This window comes from Ambystoma mexicanum, chromosome 14, assembly GCF_040938575.1.
Source record: "Ambystoma mexicanum isolate Mex_15411 chromosome 14, UKY_AmexF1_1, whole genome shotgun sequence".
Classification (NCBI taxonomy): Eukaryota; Metazoa; Chordata; class Amphibia; order Caudata; family Ambystomatidae; genus Ambystoma; species Ambystoma mexicanum.
In genome coordinates, this window is record NC_090940.1 from 114,395,502 (window position 1) to 114,407,375 (window position 11,874).

General features: G+C 50.5%; 1 protein-coding gene across 1 annotated transcript in view; it reads right to left on the reverse strand.

Moving 5' to 3' along the window:
* The window catches only part of RAB15 (RAB15, member RAS oncogene family), a 474,790-nt gene extending 466,702 nt beyond the window's left edge, over window positions 1-8,088 (reverse strand). The window contains exon 1 of the mRNA XM_069638667.1: window positions 7,586-8,088. Coding sequence (XP_069494768.1) covers window positions 7,586-7,709 — 124 coding nt within the window. The 5' untranslated portion in view covers window positions 7,710-8,088. The remainder of the gene's footprint in view (window positions 1-7,585) is intronic.
* Window positions 8,089-11,874: the final 3,786 nt, after the last annotated feature.

Consider the following 11,874-nt stretch of genomic DNA (forward strand, 5'->3'; position numbering starts at 1 on the left):
ACACAATGATTGTCTCTTATCAAACTAGGTTGCCCATGGGTGCAAAGGAATCATGTAGTTAGTGGTCGAAAACAAGCAAAGCTCAACGTCATTCAGAACCTGGCGCTTATGAAACCCATGCTCCGACACAAAGTGTACTCATAGTCGCCCCCGCCATGGAAGCACATGCTGATCTCTGCAGCAGGCGATTAACCCGGTGATTTGTCTCATCCACATGACAATTTATTAAGAAGGGGTGAAACGACAACATTTCAAGGTGTATACAGTGCACGTTCTTCGAGCTGCAACCAGGCTAAACTGTATCCAGTGCAATACATGTGTTCTTGATAAGGAGATCCGGAAATTCACAACAACAAAAAACATGAAAAAGTGTATTGTACTCGGTCATTTCTTTCGTTTGGCTCTGTGACGAGTCTGGTGACTTTGTCCCTTCTTCCCTAGGGGGAGCCACCCTCTTTGATCTTATAAAATTATCTCTAGGGTTTTGGGAAAGTGGGACCTCAATGGGAGTGACTCCCCTTCAGGTAACAAGTACTCCTTCCTATACCAAATAAATGATCTGCCTACATGGGAATAAGAGAGACTGATAGTACATCTATATGTTGGACTCAAACAAACCCGACATTACCACTGAGTTTCTCAAGGTTATATTGAACTCGTCGCAGACTTGACAGTTGGCGGTAAACAACACGCCCCTTTAAAGTCACAGAGCAAGAATAAAAACAACCCTTGAATGGAGAGCGAGAAACCTTACGCACAGGCGAGCCTCCAACATGGGGACGTTGGCAAGAGGCGGAGCCACACTGAACAGCGGAGAGAAGCAGACACCAAAGGGAGACGCCGCCAGCCCGACACAGAAATGTGCAAGGGCCTGAGAAGCAAAAGCTGCACAAAGCAAGGCTTACCTGGAGGCACGACCACACAAAGGGCGTGGTGGACCCGGTGCTCGCGCACCAACACCGAAACCAGGAACTGAGAGAGGAGTGAATGACACCGAAACCAGGGACCGAGAGAGGAGTGAATCCTCCACTCTAAATGCTATAGCAAAAGAGTGATAGAACGCTGAGATGAGCGGAAACACAATAACTGCTCGTATGAGGTACGGAAGAGCAGCAAGATGGCACCCTCGCTGGAGCAAACCCCTGCAACACTGAAGGTACGTGGGTTGCCCAAGTCAGAAGGGGGCAGATAGAGGCAAGAGTGAGTGGGGAAGGAGGAAGATTTGTCCCAAACCCAAATGAGGGTCACAAAGGCCAGGAGAAAGAGAAAGAACGAGAGAAGGGCCACGGTAGCCCAACAAACCAGATGAGTTTAAACCTTCAGAAGGGTCTGCGAGGAGCCAGAAATGCAGGACGGGCACAAAGGTAAAGTTTTCTCACAACACACCATTTTATTAAACAAAAAGGGGTGAGACAAACACCTATTTTTCCCTAGTCTAACAAACTAAGACTAAAGAAAAATTATCTAATGGCCAAAAGATATCTAACCCTCACACTAATATAAACAACATTATACACAGTTTGTTTGGTTATCTTAAGGTCCAAAAATAACCTATCAATTCAAACTCAAAAGCTTTAGACAGTACTCCTTGTGACCAGGGTTGGACTCCCTCCCCTGGATCAATGCAGGAATTCCTTGAGCAAAATTCAGATTCAAGAAAGTTCTGTGTAATAATGTTCCATTCAATGTAGCACACAATGGCTCTTCCATTCAATATAGGCTTCTACTTGACAAAGTGAACATTGTCAAGTTTGTTCCTCAGGTTTGTTCATAAATCAAAACAACTGTTACTTTTTCACAGTCTCTTGCGTGACAAAACAAGTCTTTTCCTCAAAACCCAAGATCATATTTCAGGACAATTGCTCTTTTCAGAAATACCCAAGCAATTGTTAGCAAATCATACTTCTTCAAAAGAAAACATTTTCTGCAATGCAACAGTTCATCAAGACAAGGTGATGGCATTAACACTTCTTTTCCAACACACCTTTTTTACCAGAACCACAGTCATATTCTTCTTTCCTGGTGTACTCGCCTGCCAGGACTAACTACTATTGGTCCTTCTCCAGGTTCAATCACCTGCTAGGATAAAAACTCCTACTATTACAAATGTACTCTGTGGTAATACTTGTTCCAAACCAATCCACACCTGGATTCTGAGCGAGGAGGTTTGACTAACAACTGTTTCTCTTTATAGTCTCTTGACTTTTAACAAAGTGGGTTGCAGCTCTTCCCAAATTTGTATTCCATAAAAGGGAAGTACCTTCCTTGCTGACTCTGTAATATTCTCTTATTGCATTTTGGCTGTAGGCAATGCAGGTTACAGATCTCTCCCACAAGGAGGGCTTTTCTCATTCAGCCTTTGTTTTATGCTTTTGCAACCTCGTGGCTGCTGGCAAAGTAGGTTACAATGGTTTACAACTGGTATCCCTGGTTAAGACAGTTGCACCCATTCTGCCTTGGTATCACTCTTCTGCAGCTTTTGTAACCCACATTGCCATTGTACCCTAATTGGTATGCCTGGTTAGGAGAGTTGCGCCAAATCTGCCTGATTATCCTTCTTCTGCAGCTTTAGCAATGCTGGTTACAATTGTCCCCTAATTGATATCCCTGGTTAAGAGAGTTGTGCCCAGTCTGCCTTAGTTTGTGTGTTCGATATTCAAAATCATCATATTCACCTAGTGGTCTCTTTTAGAGCTCCCTGTGGTCACCTGTTTCAGGCCAACTCACTGGTATGCCTTGGCATCTCCTTCTGACTTGCAGGTGCTGTTGCAGAGCTCTTTGGTTCCTTCTACATGCCTGGCTGCTCCAATCTGACTGCCGTGGTACGTGCAGTCCTTCACAGGAGCTCATACAGCTCTGTGTGATCTCCAGTGTACCTTCTGCACCGGAGTTCTTCACAGCTTCCTCCAGAGTCACTTACCACTGCAAATTCTCTGCACGGCCAAGCTTCCTCCGTGTCTCCCACAATTAGTCCCACCACTACTGCACCATCAGCTTCTTCTTCTCCCTCTCCCCGCACCTGAAACTCATTTATATATTTAAAGTCTCCGGTCAGGTGCTTTCTGCTACAACAACTAAACTGCTTATTATGCTTCAAGCGAAGCCCTCTTCCTCGTCCCAGTACCACAAGCATTATGGAACTTGAAGTCCATAATGTTTTTGTTGTTTTTATGATTAGGTAACTGAGATTTGTCAAGTTTAGTGGAGTTCATTATAAGAGTTGGTGTTTTACTCTTGTGGTTTGGACCTCTATATAAGGCAGAATCATAACAATTTGAAGTTATGATATTCACTTCTTGAAACCCCAATGAACCACTTTTATGCTGTTTATCTGAATTTTCATATTTTGTATTTTGGGTAGTTCTAGAAGAAGGAGCTTTACGTTGACAGCATGCCATTAGATATTTAGGTATTAGGGGAATCTCATTTGCAGAAGAGGATGGGTACCACGTACCTCCTAGCGGAGTTACCACTTCCCCTGACAGATGTTTGCTCCCATGCGATCCTCCCTCATGTTACCACCTCCAGGGTCAGGATCAGGTCGCGCCTGCCGTCCCCTGGCCACATAGGAGGAGACTTTAGGCTGGGGTTTAGTGATGACTCTGCAGGATTCATCAAAGGTCAGAGGAACCCACAAGAGCTAAGAGAGGCACAAGGAAAGAGGGGTTACCAATAACCCAGAGAGATAAGTGAGACATCCTTGAAAAAGAGATAAGGTCGAAACATGTATTGGCTGTTCTTTCTAAAGGACTTAATTTACCTGGCTGTGCTATATAACCCTCTCAGGTTATTCAAAGTATGATGATGCGTTAAATCAAACCTTCCTTATACCCTACCGACACACGTTGTTGTCTTGTGTAATTGGTTATGTTGGTACCAAGGTAACAATCCTAACCAGAGGCACTATGCAATACACATTATGGAAGCATTGCCACAAACCATTAGATTGCATATAGGGCGATAACATTACATTGCGACAAATCACCAGAAAGATCCTCATGCACAAGAAATAGCAACAGGAAGTGTACAAATGCGATACATTACAACAGACTGTACGCATGCATCGAGGAGATGTTCCCATTGTAAAGGCAGCACTGCACATCGTGTACTCACAATTCTCCAACTCTGCCCTGGAAACACAACCCACTTATCACAAGATATCCATCTGCCGCCAACCATGCTCCACCCAGCAGGCCGCGCGTGCACCCATGCCATCCCAAAACATTCTACACCCCTTCCTCCTATGTCCCACCTTCCCATCCTTGTTTCTTCCCCCTCACTCATGTTCTTTCCTCCAGGACACTACGGCCTGGAAAGCCCCTGGCGGGGGGCACAGGGCGCCACTGCGCAGACAAGCCTGGGAGCTCTCTGACACTACTACAGTAGTGAGCTGGCGCAGTATGCAAGCATATTAACACCGAGGCTGAGCATGCACAGAGAAAAACAAGCCTCAGAGCTCCGACACTACTACAGAAGTGAGCTGGCGCAGTATTAACACAGAGGCTGAGCACGCACAGAGAAAAAGTAGCCTGAGAGCTCCGACACTACTACAGAAGTGAGCTGGCGCAGTATTAACACAGAGGCTGAGCACGCACAGAGAAAAACAAGCCTCAGAGCTCCGACACTACTACAGAAGTGAGCTGGCGCAGTATTAACACAGAGGCTGAGCACGCACAGAGAAAAAGAAGCCTCAGAGCTCCGACACTACTACAGAAGTGAGCTGGCGCAGTATTAACACAGAGGCTGAGCACGCACAGAGAAAAAGAAGCCTCAGAGCTCCGACACTACTACAGAAGTGAGCTGGCGCAGTATTAACACAGAGGCTGAGCACGCACAGAGAAAAAGAAGCCTCAGAGCTCCGACACTACTACAGAAGTGAGCTGGCGCAGTATTAACACAGAGGCTGAGCACGCACAGAGAAAAAGAAGCCTGAGAGCTCCGACACTACTACAGAAGTGAGCTGGCGCAGTATTAACACAGAGGCTGAGCACGCACAGAGAAAAACAAGCCTGAGAGCTCCGACACTACTACAGAAGTGAGCTGGCGCAGTATTAACACAGAGGCTGAGCACGCACAGAGAAAAACAAGCCCGAGAGCTCCGACACTACTACAGAAGTGAGCTGGCGCAGTATTAACACAGAGGCTGAGCACGCACAGAGAAAAACAAGCCCGAGAGCTCCGACACTACTACAGAAGTGAGCTGGCGCAGTATTAACACAGAGGCTGAGCACGCACAGAGAAAAACAAGCCCGAGAGCTCCGACACTACTACAGAAGTGAGCTGGCGCAGTATTAACACAGAGGCTGAGCACGCACAGAGAAAAACAAGCCCGAGAGCTCCGACACTACTACAGAAGTGAGCTGGCGCAGTATTAACACAGAGGCTGAGCACGCACAGAGAAAAACAAGCCTCAGAGCTCCGACACTACTACAGAAGTGAGCTGGCGCAGTATTAACACAGAGGCTGAGCACGCACAGAGAAAAACAAGCCTCAGAGCTCCGACACTACTACAGAAGTGAGCTGGCGCAGTATTAACACAGAGGCTGAGCACGCACAGAGAAAAAGAAGCCTCAGAGCTCCGACACTACTACAGAAGTGAGCTGGCGCAGTATTAACACAGAGGCTGAGCACGCACAGAGAAAAAGAAGCCTCAGAGCTCCGACACTACTACAGAAGTGAGCTGGCGCAGTATTAACACAGAGGCTGAGCACGCACAGAGAAAAACAAGCCCGAGAGCTCCGACACTACTACAGAAGTGAGCTGGCGCAGTATTAACACAGAGGCTGAGCATGCACAGGGAAAATCAGGCCTGGTGAGCTGCCATCCGACAGCACGAGATCTCCAATCACGGCAGCGTGTGACCAGCTAAGGCAGAGAGGGGCGAGTCACCTGCTTATCAGAACACTTCCCCTCTCTCCACCCTGGCACACACTAGCCAAGCACCTAGAAGGCTCCCCACCCTGGCACACACTAGCCAAGCACCTAGAAGGCTCCCCACCCTGGCACCCCCTAGCCAAGCGCCTAGAACGCTCCCCACCCTGGCACACACTAGCCAAGCGCCTAGAAGACTCCCCACCCTGGCACACACTAGCCAAGCGCCTAGAAGACTCCCCACCCTGGCACACACTAGCCAAGCGCCTAGAGACCTCCCCACCCTGGCACACCCTAGCCAAATGCCTAGAGACCTCCCCACCTGGGCACACCCTAGCAAAGCGCCTAGAATGCTCCCCACCCTGGCACACACAAGCCAAACGCATTTAAGGCTCCCCACCCTGGCACACCCTAGCCAAGCGCATTGAAGGCTCCCCACCCTGGCACACCCTAGCCAAGTGCCTAGAACGCTCCCCACCCTGGCACACACAAGCCAAGCGCATTGAAGGCTCCCCACCCTGGCACACCCTAGCCAAGCGCCTAGAATGCTCCCCAACCTGGTACACACTAGCCAAGCGCCTAGAAGACTCCCCACCCTGGCACACACTAGCCAAGCGCCTAGAGACCTCCCCACCCTGGCACACACTAGCCAAACGCCTAGAGACCTCCCCACCCTGGCACACACTAGCCAAACGCCTAGAGCCCTCCCCACCCTGGCACACACTAGCCAAACGCCTAGAACGCTCCCTACCCTGGCACACACTAGCCAAGCGCCTAGAAAACTCCCCACCCTGGTACACATTAGCCAAGCGCCTAGAAGGCTCCCCACCCTGGCACACACTGGCCAAGGGCATAGATGGCTCCCCACCCTGGCACACACTAGCCAAACGCCTAGAAGACTCAAGTTGGAGATGTGTTGACGCTGCACGGACCAGTCCCCCTTCGATTCAGTTATATTCCAATGATATTGAAAATAGATCTTGTCTGCCAGGCTGAGTTTCTCTGAAGAAACGGGGTAGGCAAATCCTGAAGGCGGCAGCCCCTCTGTGCCTCAGGTAGCATCCGTGTACCATGATAACACTTCATAACATAGTTACCAACACGGTCATTTCCAACGTGCAGTTTCTTATCTAGCAATGTTTTTTTTTACTTTGAATTCTGGAACTTGCAATCTGGAGTTTTATAATGGAAAAAGCAGAACTACGAGTCCCAGAATGCAAAGAAAAACAAGGCCTGGCAAAGCACCTACAGATTGGCCTATATTATCTTGGCAACTATGTGTAACATTCAGCCTCCTGTGTTATTACTATCATATGTGATTTCTAACACCAGTTTACTGCCTTAGGGCTGCGATAGGCGCTGTAGAAATTAGCAATACCATAACAGAACACCGCCATTTCATGTACACTTGATGCTTCCTCCAACTTCCAGCATGCATTTGTTTGTTAAATGAAAGCCCAGGACTGAGAAATGTCTGATCAGATGACATGGAGTCGGTTCACCTTTGGAATGAATGAATTAATGAATGAATGTATGTATTAGTACACAAGGGCATACCCCTCCTGTGCCTCTCTGGCAGGCAAAAGCGCTTCGACGCCATGAACTATGACAGTAGGCGCTATACACATGCAACATAACACCCTAGTATACATCTCAGCCCTAAGCATCCATGCACCCTCCAGCCTGCCAGTGCCGCCTACCCCCCCTCTCTCACCTATAGTGGAGATATGCGAGGAATGGAACTCGTTGTCGGTGAATCTGCACAGCAGGCAGGTCTTGCCCACCCCGGAGTCCCCGATGAGGAGCAGGCGGAAGAGGACATCGTACTGCTTGGCCATTGTGCGGCGCCGGGGGAGAGCCTGCTCATGGAGGTGGGGGCGGCGGGGAGAGGAGCTGCTTCCTCAGCAGCTCCCAGCTTCCATGGCTGGCTGGCCGGGCATCAGGGCCGCCCCATCGCTGCCTCCGGGCAGATGGGTGGGAAGAGCCCTGCCCTCCTTTCCAGGCTGCGCCAGCGGTGGTGCACGTTGCTTTTTTTCCCCCTGCTGTTGTGTTTTGGGTCCGGTCTGAATGAAATGCCTAGCAGATCAGCCGCGGCTCTCTGTGATGTCAGCAGGAATTCGTGCGATGGGAGGGGGCAGGAGGAAGGCTCCACCTGAGGGCAGGCAGCAAAGCGAGACGGGTGCTTCCCCCGCACCCCACCCCTCCGTGCAACCGTTTCATTGTCTTTTAGTCTGTGCACTGGACACTGGAAGGGTTCAGCGCCCGGAGCTTTAAAGCAGCAGTGCTGCACTCACTGCTGGGTGAGATAGCTCAGTGAGTTAATGCACCGCCTAAAACTTCGTTTTATTCTTTTCATTTGCTAGCGTTGGTTGTTGCTTTGTACCGGGTGGGTCATGTCATCGTACTTTCCAAGATGTTATGTTAGTGGATTTCACACAGGCAGGCGCTCCTCTGCCATTTGCATGGTGTCCTTTGCGCTATGGAACCTCTAAGAAAAGCTGGTTGGGTTTGATTAGTAGAGACAATGGAAAAACGGGGACCCTCCACTGTTGGGTTGAAGCACGCAGATCAAAAATACCCAGCATCCCCACGCAGGCATGTTTCTGGTGTGGTGCCCAGGGCACACTGGAATCATTTATCTATTTATTTATGGAAGTTATAGGGAAAGCAATGCCTTTTTTGCACCCAAATGTTTACAACACTTGTAACATTGATTCAAAGAGCGGAGGACCAGTTTCCTTAACAATGGGGGAGAGGATGTGGATATAAGACGAGATGATGCAGGGGAGGTCGAAACATGAAGCAGGGCCGGGGACAGTAGAGCATGCATGCTATAGGAACAGGATCATATATGCAGAAGGGAGCTTCCTGTGTCTATAGTGAGGAATGCCTGGGCTGGGGCTTTGTTATGCAAGTTACTGGCAGATTACTTTAGCTGTATAGGGAGGGGGGTGCCTTAATTGCCATGTGTGAGTGGCTTATTTGATGTGTGCAATGCATAGTAGAAAGTACAAATCTGAGTGCCTTAGGGGCGAGTACAAGGAGCCGGGTCGCCAACAGGCACCTGCAATATCCTAATCAGCATCACCGTTGAAACATGCTAGTGGGGGTACAGCTAGGAGTAAAAGCACTGTGGGCGCACAACCAGAAACATAATCCCAGTGCGCAAGCACCCAGGAGCACAATCACTGGGGGGTACACCCAGAACTATAGTCACGGGGGGTGCTCAACCAGAAACATAATCCCAGTGCGCAAGCACCCAGGAGCACAATCACGGGGGGGTACACCCAGAACTATATTCACAGTGGGTGCAGAATGGGGAACATAATCACAGTGGGAGAGCACCCAGGAGCACACTCACAGTGGGGGTACACCTAGAGCTATAGTCACGGGGGGCGCACAACCAGAAACATAATCCCAGTGCGCAAGCACCCAGGAGCACAATCACGGGGGGGTACACCCAGAACTATAGTCACAGTGGGTGCAGAATGGGGAACATAATCACAGTGGGAGAGCACCCAGGAGCACACTCACAGTGGGGGTACACCTAGCACTATAGTCACAGGGGGTGCTCAACCAGAAACATAATCCCAGTGCGCAAGCACCCAGGAGCACAATCACCGGGGGGTACACCTAGCACTATAGTCACAGGGGGTGCACAACCAGGATAAGAATCACAGTGCGCAAGAACCCAGGAGCACACTCACTGGGGGGTACACCTAGCACTATAGTCACAGGGGGTGCACAACCAGGATAAGAATCACAGTGCGCAAGCACCCAGGAGCACACTCACTGGGGGGTACACCCAGAACTATAGTCACAGTGGGTGCAGAATGGGGAACATAATCACAGTGGGAGAGCACCCAGGAGCACACTCACAGTGGGGGTACACCTAGAGCTATAGTCACGGGGGGCGCACAACCAGAAACATAATCCCAGTGCGCAAGCACCCAGGAGCACAATCACGGGGGGGTACACCCAGAACTATAGTCACAGTGGGTGCAGAATGGGGAACATAATCACAGTGGGAGAGCACCCAGGAGCACACTCACAGTGGGGGTACACCTAGCACTATAGTCACAGGGGGTGCTCAACCAGAAACATAATCCCAGTGCGCAAGCACCCAGGAGCACAATCACCGGGGGGTACACCTAGCACTATAGTCACAGGGGGTGCACAACCAGGATAAGAATCACAGTGCGCAAGAACCCAGGAGCACACTCACTGGGGGGTACACCTAGCACTATAGTCACAGGGGGTGCACAACCAGGATAAGAATCACAGTGCGCAAGCACCCAGGATCACACTCACTGGGGGGTACACCCAGAACTATAGTCACAGTGGGTGCAGAATGGGGAACATAATCACAGTGGGAGAGCACCCAGGAGCACACTCACAGTGGGGGTACACCCAGAATTATAGTCACGGGGGGTGCTCAACCAGAAACATAATCCCAGTGCGCAAGCACCCAGGAGCACAATCACTGGGGGGTACACCCAGAACTATAGTCACGGGGGGGTGCTCAACCAGAAACATAATCCCAGTGCGCAAGCACCCAGGAGCACAATCACTGGGGGGTACACCCAGAACTATAGTCACGGGGGGTGCTCAACCAGAAACATAATCCCAGTGCGCAAGCACCCAGGAGTACAATCACTTGGGGGGTGGGGGGGTATACACTCAGAACTATAGTCACGGGGGTGCTCAACCAGAAACATAATCCCAGTGCGCAAGCACCCAGGAGCACAATCACTGGGGGGTACACCCAGAACTATAGTCACAGTGGGTGCAGAATGGGGAACATAATCACAGTGGGAGAGCACCCAGGAGCACACTCACAGTGGGGGTACACCCAGAACTATAGTCACGGGGGGTGCTCAACCAGAAACATAATCCCAGTGCGCAAGCACCCAGGAGCACAATCACTGGGGGGTACACCCAGAACTATAGTCACGGGGGGGTGCTCAACCAGAAACATAATCCCAGTGCGCAAGCACCCAGGAGCACAATCACTGGGGGGTACACACAGAACTATAGTCACGGGGGGTGCTCAACCAGAAACATAATCCCAGTGCGCAAGCACCCAGGAGTACAATCACTTGGGGGGGGGGGTACACTCAGAACTATAGTCACGGGGGGTGCTCAACCAGAAACATAATCCCAGTGCGCAAGCACCCAGGAGCACAATCACTGGGGGGTACACCCAGAACTATAGTCACAGTGGGTGCAGAATGGGGAACATAATCACAGTGGGAGAGCACCCAGGAGCACACTCACAGTGGGGGTACACCTAGCACTATAGTCACAGGGGGTGCACAACCAGGATAAGAATCACAGTGCGCAAGCACCCAGGAGCACACTCACTGGGGGGTACACCCAGAACTATAGTCACAGTGGGTGCAGAATGGGGAACATAATCACAGTGGGAGAGCACCCAGGAGCACACTCACAGTGGGGGTACACCTAGAACTATAGTCACGGGGGGTGCTCAACCAGAAACATAATCCCAGTGCGCAAGCACCCAGGAGCACAATCACTGGGGGGTACACCCAGAACTATAGTCACGGGGGGTGCTCAACCAGAAACATAATCCCAGTGCGCAAGCACCCAGGAGCACAATCACTGGGGGGTACACCCAGAACTATAGTCACGGGGGGGTGCTCAACCAGAAACATAATCCCAGTGCGCAAGCACCCAGGAGCACAATCACTGGGGGGTACACCCAGAACTATAGTCACAGTGGGTGCAGAATGGGGAACATAATCACAGTGGGAGAGCACCCAGGAGCACACTCACAGTGGGGGTACACCTAGCACTATAGTCACAGGGGGTGCACAACCAGGATAAGAATCACAGTGCGCAAGCACCCAGGAGCACACTCACTGGGGGGTACACCCAGAACTATAATCACAGTGGGTGCAGAATGGGGAACATAATCACAGTGGGAGAGCACCCAGGAGCACACTCACAGTGGGGGTACACCTAGAACTATAGTCACGGGGG